Source organism: Hemicordylus capensis, chromosome 3 (genome assembly GCF_027244095.1).
Source record: "Hemicordylus capensis ecotype Gifberg chromosome 3, rHemCap1.1.pri, whole genome shotgun sequence".
In the NCBI taxonomy this organism is placed as follows: Eukaryota; Metazoa; Chordata; class Lepidosauria; order Squamata; family Cordylidae; genus Hemicordylus; species Hemicordylus capensis.
Window position 1 is genome coordinate 227,337,150 of NC_069659.1, and position 16,762 is coordinate 227,353,911.

The window sequence follows — 16,762 nt, forward strand, 5'->3', positions numbered from 1 at the left end:
CCACCCCAGTGCCGGACCGGTTCCGTGCACACCCCTAATGAGTAGACCCCCTGGTGGGAAAAGACTGTAAACTTTTAAAGGTGTTTTTGTATTTTCTTACATCCATGTTTTTTGTAACTGGGTAACCACAATTTTTAATGTGTGCCTGTTGTTGTGAGGAGAAACCTAAGTATGTAGTACACTGCTCTGGGCTCCTTGGAGGAAGAGTGGAGGAAGAAAGAGCGGAGGAAGAAAATGTAAAAATAAAAATAAAATAAAATAAAATAAATGCCAGAAGCCTCTGAGCCAAGATGGGTGAGCTGGAGTGCTTGGTTGCTAACACAGACATAGATAGTGGGCATAACAGAAACATGGTGGAACAGTGAGAACCAGTGGGACACTGTTGTCCCTAGACAGAAACTCTATAGAAAGGACAGGGAGGGACACCTGGAGGTGGAGTAGCACTGTATGTTAAAGAAGGGATAGAAGCTAACAAAGTAGAAACCTAGGAGGCCCAGAGTTCTCCACAGAAACTCTATGGATGACAATACAAGGCCTGAAAGGAAATGTGCTACTGGAGACATGCTATTTCCCTTTGGATTAAAATGCTGATAGTGACTGGGAGTTGCAGAAGGAAATCGGGGGGGGGGCATTAAGGAGAGGCAGGGCAGTAATAATGGGTGACTTAGATTATCCATACATAGACTGAGCAAATTCACAGTCAACTAATGACAAAGAGGTCAAATTTATAGAAACGCTGAATGACTGTGCCCTAGAACAGTTGGTCATGGAACCAACCAGAAAGAAGGCGACCTTGGACTTAATCCTGAGTGGCACCCATGACCTGGTGCGTGATGTCAGTGTCATGGACCCCTTAGAGAACAGGGAACATAGTGCGATCAAATTCAGCATACAAGGAATCCAGGGGCGATCCGGGAAATTACAGGCCGGTTAGCATAATGTCTGTTGCAGGCAAATTGATGGAAAGCATCCTCAAGGATAAAATTGTAAAGCACATAGAACAACAGGCCCTGCTGGAAAAGAATCAGCATGGCTTCTGCAAAGGTAAATCTTGCCTCACAAACCTTCTGGAGTTCTTTGAGAGTGTCAACAAGTGTGGATCAAGGTGATCCAGTTGACATAGTATACCTGGACTTCCAAAAAGCTTCTGACAAAGTCCTTCATCAAAGATTCCTGAGAAAACATAGCAGTCATGGGATAAGGGGACAAGTACAGGTGTGGATTGTTAACTGGTTGAAAGACAGGAAACAGAGGGTAGGTATAAATGGAGGGTTTTCACAATGGAGGGAAGTGAGAAGTGGAGTCCCCCAGGGATCTGTACTGGGACTGGTATTTTTTAATTTATTCATAAATGATCTAGAAGTAGGGATAAGCATCGAGGGGGCCAAATTTGCAGATGATACCAAACTATTTCGGGCAGTGAAATCCAAAACAGAGTGTGAGGAGCTCCAAACTGGGTTAGTGGGTGACAAAATGGCAAATGCAGTTCAATGTTGGCAAAAAAACCCCTCAACTTCAAGTATACACTGATGGGATCTGAACTGTTGGTGACTGACCAGGAGAGGGATTTTGGAGTCATGGTGGACAGCTCGTTGGAAGTGTTGACTCAATGTGCGTCAGCTGTGAAAAAGGCCAATTCCATGGTAGGGATCATTAGGAAGTGGATTGAAAATAAAACGGCTAATATTATAATGCCCCTTTACAAAACTATGGTGTGGCCACACCTGGAGTACTGTGTACAATTCTGGTCACCACATCTAAAAAAGGACCTTGTAGAACTGGGAAAGGTGCAGAAGTGGCGGGCAACCAAGATGATCAGGGGCCTAGAGCACCTTTCTTATGAGGCAAGGCTACAATACTTGGGGCTTTTTAGTTTAGAAAAAAAGATGACTACGGAGATACATGATAGAGGTCTATAAAATCATGCATGGTGTGGAGAAAGTGGATAGAGAGAAATTCTTCTCCCTCTCACATAACACTAGAACCAGGGGTAACCCCATGAAATTGATGGCCGGGAAATTTAGGACCAACAAACAGAAGTACCTTTTCACTGTCTAGAAATCGAACAAATAAATAATCAACTTGTGGAATTCTCTGCCACAAGATGTGGTGAGAGCCAATAATCTGAATGGCTTTAAGAGGGGTTTGGATAACTTCATGGAGGAGAGTTCTATCAACGGCTACTGGTCAGAGGGCTATAGGTCACTTCCAGCCTCAAAGGCAGGATGCTTCTGAGTACCAGTTGCAGGGGAGTAACAGCAGGAGAGAGGGCATGTCCTCAACTCCTGCCTGTAGGCTCCCAGTGGCATCTGGTGAGCCACTTTTTGAAACAGGATGCTGTACTAGGTGGGCCTTGGGCCCGATCCAGCTGGGCTGCTGTTATGTTCACTGGAAGGGACACTGTGCTGTGTTGAATAGGAACAGTTTTCCCCTCCCTCGTCTCTCACCAGAATAAAGCCACCACTTTAGAAGGCTCCCCTTTTGTCCCGTTAGCAGGGGATGTGTATTCTAGTGCAGGAGAAACTCATTCTGCAATGACTCTTGCACTACTAGTGTAGCATAACAGGACTTGTACCCATCAGAAAGTGCAGAAGGTGATGGAAAATACTGTGTGCCGAAAAGTATCTTCAACGCCCCCTCTCTCCCTGAATTGGAGGTATAGATAATGGTGCTAATACCTGGTTTTCCAGCCATGCTGCTACCCACATAGAACATCTCATCACTGTGAATTACTGGAAGAGTGCAAGCCTTGTGCAGTGTTTTGCTAGACTCAGTGACATAAGGAGAAGGGATAGAAATGGAACAAAAAGAAAAACTGAGATATGGGATGCAGAGAAAGAAGGGAGTGATTTAGAGAACACTGAAGTGTGGGTGGGGAGGCGGGTAACAGATCTTGGAATAGGGAGAAGAGGTGGCAAAAGCAGTATGTGTGCAGACAGAAAATGAGTGGAAATAGAGATGGGGTGCTGATGTATGGTTGGACAAGAATGTGCTACAGGCTGCAGGCAGAGCATACATTCTAGAAAGAAAAGAAGATTCTTTCTTCTTGAGGTTCGGAGAAGTCTATGGCAGTGCAGAGAAGGTTGCATCCAATAGAGAACAGAAAAGGGGCTGAGGGTTTTTTGCTTTTTAAAAGAGTTAGCAAAAATATTATTTCCTTGATTAACATCGTGATGATCCTGCTGGGTTAATAAAAATGTACATGTGGCCCTCGGAGTGATTGAGTCCCTTGGATGTAAAATGTGGCTGACACGTACGCATGACGGGACCATGGGCCAATTGCATTCCCCTGATGTGTGTACATATGGCATCCACATTCTCTGTGTGTTGCAGCAAACATTTGCTGATTAAGATGTGGAGCTGACTTCTTGTCCAGCCTTTTAAATGAGGATAGCCATAAATATTGGCTGGGATCCTATGAGCTGCTTAGGCTCGCCAATGTTTTTGTGCAACGTCTCTAGAACATTTGACATGCTGGAAATAATCTGCTCCTGGTGCCATATCACACACACTCTTGAAGTTCTCTTCAGTTTCATAGGTGGTTTGCATATAGTATGGGGGCTCCTGCTCAAGGAAAAATAGGTCTAAAACTTCCTTGTTTTCACTGAACTATTTTTTTTGTGGTCTTTTGGATTCTGATCATAATCTGGTGAGTGTCTTGCATAATCTGGAGGCAAGGAGGGATCAGTTTAAGTAATTGCATTCTTCTGTACATGGATGGCTTAAATTCTCCAAGTGACTACTTATTTAAAGCTGGTTGTTCATCTTCAGTTTTCTCTTAAATTGCAGTGATCATGCTTTCCCAAAATCAGACAACTGCACAGACTCCCAAAGCTAAAAGGTAAAGCTGTGATTTCATCATCATTGGGGGGCGGTGCGGTGTTGATTTCTCTTACTGATATTTTCTTCGCTTTCAAGTTCTTTCAAATGTCAGCATTACCGATAGCTTGGGGAAGGAACTTTTGATTGGAAACACTTGTGCGAGTGATCTATATATGGCCTTTTAGCTATCCCCGCTCCCCGCCTGGGATGTGAAACGTGCAATTTTGCTGAAGACGAAATGTCTTGGGTTCAACTACGTGGGTTGGCAGCTCACTCACCCCCTCAATTTTCCATGTGCAATGTTTAAAATTTATAAAACGGTTCATGTATCTTGCCAGAGGTTAGTAAAATTTAAGATTCTACTGATTTGTGTTGCCTTGCTGTAAACAGGCTTTTGATAGCAGTAAGTTGGTTTTAAAGGAGTTTGTTTATAGCTGTGAGCTGTTTCATTAGTTTAATTACTCTAAACTGAACACCGTAAATGTTTGTTTGGGGTAGTGCATTGCTCTTTTTTTTCCCAAATTGGATTTTTGTTTCAAGATGAAACATAATACGTAGATATATAGGGAAGTCTGCTTAACCCTTTTTGTGAAATATACATGCAACTAATTATGTTGGTCACTTGCGAGTGCTGTATGTTAGATAGGAGTGTTGATGGCACATACAAGAAGAGAGGTAGCGTAGAGGAACTTCTGATTCTCTGTAAGTATTTGGAAGGATGGGGAGATAAGCCATCATTTGGATATTTTTGAAGGTGAAGGGTGTGTGTGTGTTGAGAGTGGGATGTGACTGACCAACTTCTAAGACAAGTTACATGGAGAACATCCATGAGATGCTGAATCCTAGCACGTTCTGAGCTGCCTTAACTCTAGACTGGGATTCCTGTGAAAATAGAAAAACAAGGTGCCGGTGTTTTCCATTCTGTTCGCTAGCTGCTGGATATACTCCAGTCTTGTCATGGAAACAGGGAATTGTGTAGTTTAAAATGTTTTTGGTGTGGTTCCTGATTTGAAGTTTTACTTGATGGTTCTGCCTTTCATGCCAATAAAGGAACAACAGGAAAGGAAACCTCAGAAGTGCACTAGAAATGTATAATTATTAGTCAACATGAGTGGATGCTCACGAATAATACAGAAGACAGCTTTGTTTAACAGGAATTACTTTGGGCCAAATAAAGAATTTCTCATGTACAATTTGGATATTCCTTTCTCTCGTTTCTGCATTGATATCTCCTCCCTCTCTTGTTCAGGGTCCAATGAACAGTTTTGTCACTTGAAGTGGTTTACATGGATACATGTTAAAACATTTTACAATGCTGATTTGCAAAAGACAGATCTTTCTACACTGCAGTATTAGGAAGGCACATTGCAGCTGACCAAACACCTTGTTCCTCTGCCCCTGCCCCATTTCTCCACCTGGCTATTACAGTCTGCTACAAGGAATTGTCCCCTCTAGAACGTACAGTACAGAATCCCTTGAACGTATTTACCATTTGTTTCCAAGTGAACAGATATTATGGCAGTGTAAACTCCAAAAGCAGCCTCGTAGAAACATCAGCTGTCACTCAAATGTCCAGTCAGCGCAGGAAAAAAAAAATCCTAGAAGATTCCCTTAGCCATCAAAAGTACAGACCAAAGTTTTCAAGGCCCGGTGTGTGCACACACCCTTTCACTTTGTCTGGTCAGGGTGACTTCTTGTCTTCCAAGTAAATCTTAGGGAGGGGAAGGGTTGAGGCTCAGAGAAAATATCCCAATAACTGCCCTTGCATTTTTGTCTCTGGGGGCATGCCCTAACTGGGGATCCAAAGAGAAAATCTCAGAGATGCAAGCCTGGCTGTTTTTTATTTTATTTTATATTTATTTATATTTATTTATTTTATTTTATCTATTATATTTTATACCACCCAAAACTTGTATCTCTGGGCAGTTTACAATTAAAATCATTTAAAACATTACATCAATTAAACAGTTAATATCATTTAAAACCAACATTAAAAATAAAACCATAAATCTAATTAAAAGCTTTTTTAAAAGTTGCCAGAGATGGGAAGGCTCTTGGCAACAGTGTATTCCAAAGTCCAGGGGTAGCAATGGAGAAGGCCTATCCCTCAGTAGCCGCCAAATAAGTTGGCGACAACTGCAGACAAACCTCTCCAGATGATCTTAACAGGTGGTGGGGCTCATGGTGAAGAACATGTTCTCTTAAATACCCAGGGCCTAAGCTGTTTAGGGATTTATAGGTAATACCCAGCACCTTGAATTTTGCCTGGAAACATATTGGCAGCCAGTGTAGTTCTTTCAGCACAGGGGTAATATGGTCTCTCCTAGATGACCCAGAGACCAACTGGGCCGCTGCATTCTGGACCAACTGCAGTTTCCAGACTACATACAAAGGCAGCCCCACATAGAGCACATTGCACTAATCTAGCCTAGAGGTTACCAGCATATGTACCATCATTTTGAGGTCGTTCATCTCAAGAAACGGACGCAGCTGGAGTATCAGCCGAAGCTGATAAAAAGCACCTCTGACAACTGCCTCAACCTGGGACACAAGGGAGAAGTTTGAAATCAGAAGCACCCCCAGACTGCATACCTGTTGCTTCTGGGGGAGCGTGTCCCCATCCAGAACTGGCAGATCAAACTCATCTTCCGACCTTGCTACAGTAAGTACCTCCGTTTTATCTGGATTCAGCCTCAGTTTGTTATCCCTCATCCAGCCCATTACTGCCTCCAGGCAGGCATTTAGGGAGGTTATACCTTCTCTTGATGATGTTGACATGGAGAAATAGATTTGGGTGTCATCCGCATATTGATAACACCCTGCACCAAATCTCCTGATGATCTCTCTCAGCAGTTTCATGTAGATGTTAAACAATATCGGGGACAATATGGAGCCCTGAGGTCCAATTTTATTAATGCAATAAAACTAACCAAGCTGCAATTACTAGTGTGGGTTGGCAGCCCAGGAGGAACACTGTATATCTTTGCCCTCTAGCTTCTCAAAGCAGTGAGCACATTTTCCACTCTGATGTCACCTTAAGGCTGCTTCATACATTATGTGGTTTCCAATATGTGCTCCTTCACGCGAATTCTTGTGCTAATCCAGGGGCACCACCAAATTGAAGGTGGCAGCCATGAAACCACAAGATAACCGAAGGTGACAAATAGTTTGGGGAGGGAAACTGTGGGTCCAATTTTTAATTTAACAGTGGTTGCCTGCATTCAGACGTAGGGATAGCAAAAGAGGACCTCCAGTTTCGTGTTACGTGCAAATGCAGACCTAGATTCAAATCCCTCCCCCCAAGGAGCTTCACCAGGTGATCTTGTGTCACTCACCATCTCAGCCTAACCTACTTCAAAGGGTGATGAAGATAAAATAGGAGGTGAACTACAAGTTTTGAGCTCCTTGGAGGAAAAGTGAGGGGAAAATATGAATTAGTGGCCTACTGGCAAGTCCTTTTACCACAGCCACTGCCCCCCTGCACCTTTCTGCTTTCAGCTTGGGAACTTGGAGGCTGGATTTGGTCCAGGGCCTTTCAGGTGCTAGTCATTACTTTAGACAGATTTCTTTGCTGCTTTACTTCTGACTGTGGATGAAGCTCCTGAGTTAATGAAGCTCTAACTCTTGCCTTATTCCAGTTCATATTCCATGGCTGAAGGCCAAACAACTTTGAGAATGTAACTTAGTGACTGGACTATCAGGAACATATTATAGCAACTTCTTGCTTAAGAAAAAGTGTTTATTTTGGCACAAACATTCTTAACATGAATTAATAGTGGCTGCCAAGACAAATAATATTGTAGTTCTCATTCTCTCTGTGCATATTGATGGAGGAACGGTATACATGTTGGAATGTTTTTGTGAAGACCATATAGACACACACAACAACTTTCACTCAATGGAGTCACTAAAGGAAAACAATCCCAAGCACTCCAGCCAAAGTGTGTGTGTGTGTGGGGGGGGGGGGGTGTTAAAGCAAGGACTCTCTAATGGAAGCAATTCTGTTTTATAAGAACTTTTTTTTAAAGTCAATGATCTGTAGAAACTATCAAGAAGTAGAGTGTTTCTTTGCAACTAGAATTTGTTTTTCTTAGTGTTACCACATCCTATCCCAAAGGCTTAAGTCACAACATATTTAAAATTGCATATAAAAAAAATCTGCCTGTCTAAAAATTAACAACATATAAATCCCAACAAGATAATATTCCAAACTAGTAAGTAAGTAAAACTTTATTTCGGTCGTAGACCAGCAATACAACAATATTAAAATAAAATATAATTAATAATAATAATAATAATAATAATAATAATAATATGATAATATAAAATCAGACTACATTTATACGCATTTGGCATATTATATAACAATATTTGGCCATGATATGAATAACATCCGAATTAGGATTAGTGAGCAAATAGTTTAAATAAAAATCCTCTCCACGACCTGGAAAATTAATCAAAAGTGGGATATTCCAAACTAAAACTTGACCCTCACTGCCATTTTAACCCCATCCACCAAGGGTTGCTGTAATTACACGAAAAGTACTTTAGTGTGGGAATCGGTATGCAAGTTTCACATAAAATAACCACTTGTGACACATGTTAATATAGCTGCATTGTGCTGTTATGTTCGTGCAGCAAAATACAGATGGGTGAACTGCTGCATGCTATGATTAAAATGGGTTGCATGCTAATTCATATGTGGAAGTATTTTCAGTTTCAAAACTGTATTGTGCCTGAAGGAGCTATAAAAGCTTCCTCAACGAAGGCACAATTTTGGTGTTTCCTTTTGTGGCCTGTGGAGTCCAGACTACATGGGGAGGTAGGGGTGTGTGTGTGTATGTATGTAAATAGCTCCCACATGTGGTAAAGTGATTTAACTACAGCAGCAACTCATTGCGGTTGAAAACTGTATCTGCAAATAGGTGATCATATAGGCACTTTAATCAAGGGACTGATTGGCAGCCTTCCTTTGAGTGACAACTCATTGGTGACAACTCCAGTTGCCTGTAAGGCCACATAAATCTCTTGCTTAAACAGAGAAAGTAAACTTTTTATCAGACTAGATTTGTCTGTCAAATGTATTTCTTCTGGTGCCTCTAAATTCTTTCCCTTGTTATAAGTGGACATGCAACTGAAGTGCAAACAATTCATTTCTTGTTTGGGGGACATTTTATCTTAGTGAAATTACTTATGTTTAAGATAACAATGATTCATCATGTTCTATGACTGGAAAGCTCAAAGGACTGAGATAATATGCAAGAGAATAAAGTAAGGCCCCTAATTGTGTTTTTTCTACTAAAGGATGATGAGGGAAATGTTAGATACTCCCCCCCCCCGTCCCCTCCAGTATGCTTGGAAAATCCAGATCAGAAATCTAAACAGGGATTATACTGAAAATATCTCTGATGTAATGTTTAAGTTCTTAATAGTGTACCTCAAGGAGATTGTTCTTGGGAACAAGGGAACTAGAGTCAATTTAACTGTCTGTATGCACCATCCATGCACTGTTGTAAAATTAATTTCAAATGTTTAAAGGCATTTGGCCATACGAAAGAAAATAATATATGCAGGAATTTGTTGAACCCCTTCCTGTTAATATCCAAGCATCACCAGCTGGTTTACTGCTAGCTTAGCCTCTTATCAGGCAAGCCAGATGATACAGAAAGATACTGGTTTTCTACCATATGTGCCTTGGGACATAGTCATGCTAGGCTAAATTAAAAACAGCTTTAATGTTATCCAGCCTGACTCTTGTTAGTATAAGCCAGACATTTGTCAGTTAGTGATTTGCTTGTGGGTATTGTCTACACAAGTTATTGTTCTAACCCCCTTGTTCAAAGTGCAACCCTTCCTACATTAGGTTATGAACAAGTAAGTTTGTATGAAAAAAAAGCCTCTAATTCAGTGATTACCTGTGTAAATGATTATAGATTTTTCTCCATACCAAAAAGGGGTATATTTGCGTTATGAAAGCTACACAAGTTAGCTGTTATACTTACATATTTTCTTATACTTGGTGTCTGTCGCTTTCCCTTTTTAAAAGCAGGTCCGTCTGACATAATGCACAATCCTGATTCATGATTAGAATTCATGTGTAAAAATAACAACAAATCTGCAACCATGCTATAAAGAGGACTATTCAGAAGGGGTCAAACAATCTTCAAAGCACACACAGTCCAATAATGGAGAGAATGTTCAGTCTCATTTTTGTTGACAGCATAGTATGTTGTGGATTCTGAGTGCTCATTATTTGCCATATTCGTCTTGATTACTCAGTTTCTCTTACATTTTTACATTTTTAAAAACTGATCTGTAAATAAATTTATTATAAGACTTCTGAGTTCATGAGCAAAAACATAATTTGAAGTTGCAGATCCCACAAGAAATAGATTTTATATTAAAATGCATATGATTAAATCATTGATCACTTCAATTCAAATATATTGGATATTCTTAACCTGTGACAGCAGTGTACATAAAATAATTTTTACAAAGACTGTTTACATGTTTATAGTGTTAAGATTAAAGGAAGAAATGACAAGTGGGATCCCACAAATTCCTGGTGGAGGTAGGGAAATTCTCCCTCTCTACTTCATTTGTAATGGAGTGACAGGCACTACATGTCATCAAATCTCTTCCATGTTTGCATATGTAAAAAAAGCTGCGTGATTCAGATTGTATATGAGAACAGCTGTGTGCACTTAGCTTGGATTACTATTCTAAAAAAACATGCTTAGTTGGCTAAATAGCTTACACTGTGATAGTTCAATCAAAAGCATATGCGTTCAAACGGGGTATATATCCTCTATAATAAAGAGCCAGGGTGTGCGCCTGTGTCTCTGCGCCCGTGTCTTTCTCGGCCGTTCTGGGCATCGCGCATGCCCAGAACGTCCGAGAAAGATACAGCCGCAGAGACACGGTGGCCATGTTGGCTCCCGGTCCGGGAGAAGGAGAAGAGGGGACCGGGGAGCAGAGGCGGCGGCGGTGGGTCCAGGCCAGCTGCGGGAATAGGAGAGGTGGCAGCGGGTCTGGCCCGCCCGCCAAAAGAACAGGGGCAGCGGCGGCCGCAGGGAAGGGAAAGACGCCGGGGGCGGGCGGGCAGCCATGTTAGCCGGTTGGTCGGCCCGGGCACAGGAAGGCCAGAGGCAGCCACGGGGAGGGCAGAGGCGGGGGCGGCGGGTCCAGCCCAGCCACTGGAAGAGGAGAGGTGACGGCGGCGGGTTCAGCCCGGCCGCTGAAAACAACAGAGGCGGCGGCGGCTTTGGACCGACCGCGGGGCAGGGAAAGGCGGCGGCGGCGGGACCGGCCTGACCGTGGGGGGGAAATACTGTGGAAAAAGACGGCGGCAGCGGGACTGGCCCGACTGCAGAGAGGAGAAAAATGGCAGAGCCAGGATCCGGACCGAGCGCAGGGAAGAGCAAAATGGCCGAGGCGGCGGAGGAAGCCGGGCGAGGGGGAGAGGGTGGGCCGAGCGTGGGGAGAGGAAAGACGGCAACAGAGGCCGCCCTACTAGTGCCTGTTGTTTTAACGGGCTTAAAAACACTAGTGTATATATGTAAGCAGTATTTCCACTCCGAGCCAGGAGGCTGTTGGTTTGAATCCCTGCTGGTGTGTTTCCCAGAATATGGGAAACTCTTATATCAGGCAGCAGCGATATAGGAAGGTGCTGAAAGGCATCATCTCATATTGCGTGTGAGATGACAATGGTAAACGCCTCCTGTATTCTACCAAGAAAACCACATGGCTCTGTGGTCGCCAGGAGTCGACACCGACTGGCTTGCACAACCTTTCCTTTCCATCTCTACCCCAAGCAGTTGCTTGGCCTGGACTTCGTGGAGCCTTTGGCTGTGAAAGTCTCTTTCTCTTTCTCCAATCACAGCAAATTCCTCATAATGGCAGTCTACCTCTGAGCCGCCACATTTTGCAAACTGTAATGAATGCTATCCACCGTGACCCCGCCCGCCCCCTGCTTCAATATTGTTTGAGACTTCAAACCTGTTCATCAAATATAAAAGTTAAAAAGGAGTCGATGAAAACTATTTAGTGGTAGTAGTATTGTACTACCGACTCTGGCTCGAGTCGTCAGCATCTATAATGTAGAACCAGGAGGTCAAATTAAGCGAGATTTCAGAAAGCAGTACTACGAAATCTGTGCTAAGAAAAGCAAACAAACAAAAACCTGTGACCTGAGTGCTCTGTTGAAAGCAAACAGCATTTAAACACGCACACAAAAACAATAGGCTTTGATTAAAAGATTTGGGTGCCAGGGCAGTGGTTTTCATAGATTACACTTCACAGGATTTACTCAATACAGCGCAGGCAGCCGCTTCCTGAAAGCTATGTGCATTCTCCTCATTCCTCCCCCTACATGCCCTAGAGCCGCTTAAAATACTCTCTCCAGCCGCTACCTGCTGCTTTGCCTTGGTTTTGTTTGACAGCAGCAGCTACGTTTCCTCCTCCCCCCCGCCTGCCTTTTGCTTTCGGCTGCAAAGCACGCTTGCCAGGGGAGGAAGCCGCCGCAACTCCCACGCAATGCCACCGAGACAGCCGTTTCTCTGGCTTGGAAAAGGAGGCGGAGGAGAGGAAAAACCTAGTGCAAGAGCAGACATTGGGATGGGAAGAGAAAAAGGCTAACCAGCAGGCACAGGCGTTTGGTACGGCACCGCTACGCAACACCAGCCCTCCCGTTACTTTTTGGTCGTAGAAATTAGATGGAACAATTTAATTTAGACAGTCTGTTTAAATTACACTGTAAGCCCATCTGCCGTGGCCTGCTTTTTTTTTTTTTAATACTGTACGTTTTTCGCAGCGTTTCATACACTATTATGAGTCACAATTATGCGTCCTGCACCCAAACAGGCAGGATCCGGATCGTGCTGCGCATCACACCACAACCAACGTGGGCAGAAGCTGGAGGAGGACGACACGACTCTCGAATCCACTTTTCCCATAAGCCTTTGCAGTCGAGCCCGCGTTCCTTCCCAGCGCGGCTTATTCCTTGAGCCTGCAGGGGGCGGGTGGAGCGGCAGCGTTCTAACCCGGTCGCGGAGACTGGTCGGCTTTCTGTCGGCTCACCGACGGAAATCAGTTGCCGCTAGAGGGCGCCTCCGAGTCTTCCTCTCGCTCTTTCTCCCCCTCCTGGCCACCTCAGCACCCACAGACGACGACGACGAGCCGCCAACTCAGCCTTCAAGGGCCCCGCCGCTGACGTTCGGTGACCGACGGGGATGCAGCGCGGGGGTCCGACAGAGCCATGGAGTTGGACGAAGCGTTTGGTCTGGTCGGGGAGTTTGGCCCCGGGCAGAAGCGCCTCACCGCTTTCCTGGTGCTGCTGCAGGTGGGAGTTGGAAGAACCGCCATGCTCCTGCTCGCCCCCGCCACCAACCTGGCCGCCCCAGCTCCCCACTTCCGCCCTGGTGGCTCCTCATTCGCCCCTTGCGTTGGCTGTTCGGCTAAGCTGGCGCGGGGAGGGGGAGGGGAGAGGACGAGGCGTCGTCAGGGCAACAGCGGGGGGGGGGCGCTGCGTAGACGGGGGTGGGCGAGATGAAGCTTGTGGATAGGCCGCCATCTGGTGGCTGGGGGGAGCGAGGGGGTGGGGGGGGCAGGGAATGAGTCTATGCACTTCTGCTCGGCCCTCCTGGAAGGAACTGGAACCACTACCGCGGGGTAGTCCACTGGGGCTTGGGGCTGCAGACAGTCCCCTACACGCTTAGTGCATCTCAACAGTGGGGCTGACTGGGAAGTGAATGGACGTAGAGGTACAGCTTCGATTAGGGCTGCCATATAGAAATGAAGACAGGTCTCCTGTACCTTTTGAGAGGTGCACAGAAGAGGGAAATTCAGCAGGTGCCGCTTGTCATACAAGGGGAGGAAACGTAGCTCTTCTGTTAAAAATACCGGAGACCTGCTCTCTTTCCCATGTAGTAGCCCTAGTCTGGATGCCAACTTGCCGCATGTGAGCCGCCCGCTGTTGAAATCATGGTGAGCGGATGGAGGATGCTAGTAATGCAATAAAATATCGTAACTGGGAAGGGTAGTAGGGGTTCTGACAAGCAACCGTTCTGCAAGTGAAGGCTCAGCATCATATTGGCAGGTCAGGGGGAGAAGAACACTTCCTGTGAAATTGTTGTCTGTCAGGTATAGGAGGCTTACCTGAAAAAATGTGGAGACTTCAGATATACTGGCAGAGTTCCAAACCCAAATCAGTTGTGTCTATTGAGGAAGATCTGAATACTTCCTTTGTATATTAAATCAAAATAAATGAAGGGAAACTTCAGACTTCCCACCAAGCAGATGCTTTTATATTTTGTCCTTGCTTCTGAGTGTATGGTGTAATACACATGGGGCATCTTTTTTAGGACTGTCAGCTGTTCTTGATACTGTGTTCACACAGTATTCACACATGAACAGAACAGTAATTCTGAAGGAAAATTGTGTGAGAAGAGAGTGTCTCTTCTAAGATGGTGCCTACCAACTCCAGTTTTTGTAAATAATTTTATTAAAAGTAATGAAGAAATTTTTTAAAAAATGTTCCTGAATAATTAGGGATTGGTAACTTTAACTGGTAACTTTAAAAGACTTTCATTAGACCTACCCATTTTATACTCTCATTAGCCTGGTGAGATAAGTTTGGCTAAGATAAACCTTGGTTTCCCATATTTAACTCCTGGCACTGTAGTCTAGATATTTGCAGCTGGAGGCTTCTGGGTCAAATTTAATGCCCTAAAGAGTGTCTAACAGAGTTCCCTCTGTTAGTAACTAAGAAGCAGAAGAAGGGTATGGAGTTAAGGCTGCCATATGTTTTCATCTCCATGAAATAGAGGAATGCCCTTGAGGAAAGGCAATCTGTCCAGTATCTGCCTGTCCCCCATGTGTGAACTGCCTGATAGACCTGACCCTTTTTGAGCCAGCGGCTATAGCTATCAGTTCCCAGAGGCTGTTTACTAGTCTAGGAAAGACAGCCAGCAGGTAGACCTGGCCACTTTGTATCAATGGCCAGGGCTATCCTGGCATAGGAGGCCGGGTCTACCCACTATGTGTACTCTAGTGGCCAAGTCTACTGGCTGGGGTGTGTGTGGGGCCAAAACAGTGAGTGAATCTGGCTGCCCAGTTCTCAAGGCCAGGTCTACTGCTACTGCCAGCCTGCTGAAATGGATAGGTAGCCCTGGTCTCCATCACACCACTGGTTGGGTCTACTGCAGCCATCTCAGCTGTCCCATTTAAGTCAGTTGGTAGATCTGATTTCCATACCTGTTATTAATAATTTTTAAAAGGTGGTGGAATGGGTGTCTTCGTGTTTCAAGTTGAAAATAGAGTAGGTCTAAGTGGAGTTATTTGTCATAACTGGACTTGGTAGCTGATCATTTTGGGAATGTGGGTGGGGGGTTTCCTTTTCAGAATGGTTGTTCAGCGAAAGTTAACCTATCGGAGCTCTACTTGCAACACCAAATGGGCTTTCTTAATTGCTGTAACAGGAATAATCACTAGGGCAGTGAGGTGTATTTGAACTTTGAACTTTTCCATTAATGTATGGGTGATTCAAGCCACCTAATAGTGCAGCTGGGAAGCAACTTCCCGAGGGAGCAAGAGGCTGTCAGTTTGAATCCTTGCTGGTATGTTTCCCAGATTATGGGAAACACCTATATCAGGCAGTAGCTATATAGGAAGGTGCTGAAAGGCATTAACTGACTTGACAGCACACTTTACCTTACTGCAATATTCCAGTCTTCCAATGGTTTTGTCCATGTTATTCTGGTGTTATTGAGTCAAGAGCCCATGTTCTCTTACGATGTGTATTCTTCCTAGATCTTCAGTCTAGGTTAATCCAGTTCTTACTAAAAAAAAAATTGCCAGCTCATTTGCATGAATTTTATATTATATTTCTCTTATCTGATAAAGATTTTAATGTTACACACCAAGTAGCCAAATTCTGTTTTTCAGCCACAAGTAGCTCCTTGACTGTAGTGATGTTGGAAAGTCTTTTACAAGTAGCGTTATAGTTTTAGTGTTCGCATTCTACTACTAGCATTTTAGAATTTAGTTCTTTTTTCTTTTTATGATAATATTGTTTTATTCTGATTGACTGTACTGCTGTGTTATGTATGTCCTGGTCTAAGACAGTAATAAAGACGATTGGTCAATCCTTGGTCTATGGTTTTTAAGTAGCCAAGTGTTTCCTAATAGTCAAACAGTGTAATCCTAAGCATGTTTACCTGAACACGCCACTGAGAGCTCAGTGGGGCTTTCTCCTGAGTAAATATGGCTACCAATGTGCCCTTATTCAGTAGCAGTGGAAAGTAATTGCTGTCCATTTTTTGTAAGGGTTCCTGTTAATATTTGAAAACTGATGATGGGCCGTGTGTTTATGAAGAGAAGGCTTCTATATTGTATCTCTGAGGTTTGCAATTTGTCTCAGTGGGCTCTGCGTACAGTGACAGATTGCAGCCCACTGCAGGATTCCTGTAAGTGAAGGCCAGTTGAGGAAGTGCTGAGGGTGGAGTTTTGCCCTCAGTGAAATAGTGGCCTAAAGTGCAGTGCTTTCCTTTGCCTTATAGAAGTGAATAGCCACCATTAATTTGTAAAGGAGAAAGTAAAGGGATATTCTTGGACACCACTGGGGTAGGAACTGAGTCTCTTCCCTGCTTTTGGTAATCACAGTGACATGTTGAGAATTAAGCTTCCTCCCATCTGCATAGCCCTGTGTAATCTAGTGATTTGATTGTTTGCCCTAAATAAACTCTTCGTTTTATCTTTTAAGGTGTTTGTGGCCTTTCAGTCTATGCTTGTTGTGCTAGTAGGAGCTGTGCCAGAATATCATATTGATCAGGAAGAGATTCCAGCTAGTAGGGAAGCTCTTGCCAAACATGTCAAGTTTGCCACTAACTTCACATCCATAGCAACAGAGGCAAGTACATTTTTATGCTATTACTTCTGCCGC

At 44.0% G+C, this 16,762-nt stretch overlaps 1 protein-coding gene across 5 annotated transcripts in view; it reads left to right on the forward strand.

The window, feature by feature from the left end:
• The first annotated feature begins 12,672 nt into the window (after window positions 1-12,672).
• The window catches only part of LOC128350314 (solute carrier family 22 member 15-like), a 33,223-nt gene continuing 29,133 nt past the window's right edge, over window positions 12,673-16,762 (forward strand). For 4 of the 5 annotated variants that reach the window (XR_008319255.1, XM_053308417.1, XM_053308415.1 and 1 more), the window contains exons 1-2: window positions 12,673-13,162; window positions 16,583-16,729. Coding sequence is in view for 4 of the 5 variants with exons in the window: in XM_053308417.1 (XP_053164392.1) it covers window positions 13,079-13,162; window positions 16,583-16,729 (231 nt within the window). In the remaining variant the exon portion in view is untranslated. Of the gene's footprint in view, window positions 13,163-13,438; window positions 13,807-16,582; window positions 16,730-16,762 lie in introns of those variants that run through there. The other variant, XM_053308418.1, reaches the window with a different exon arrangement.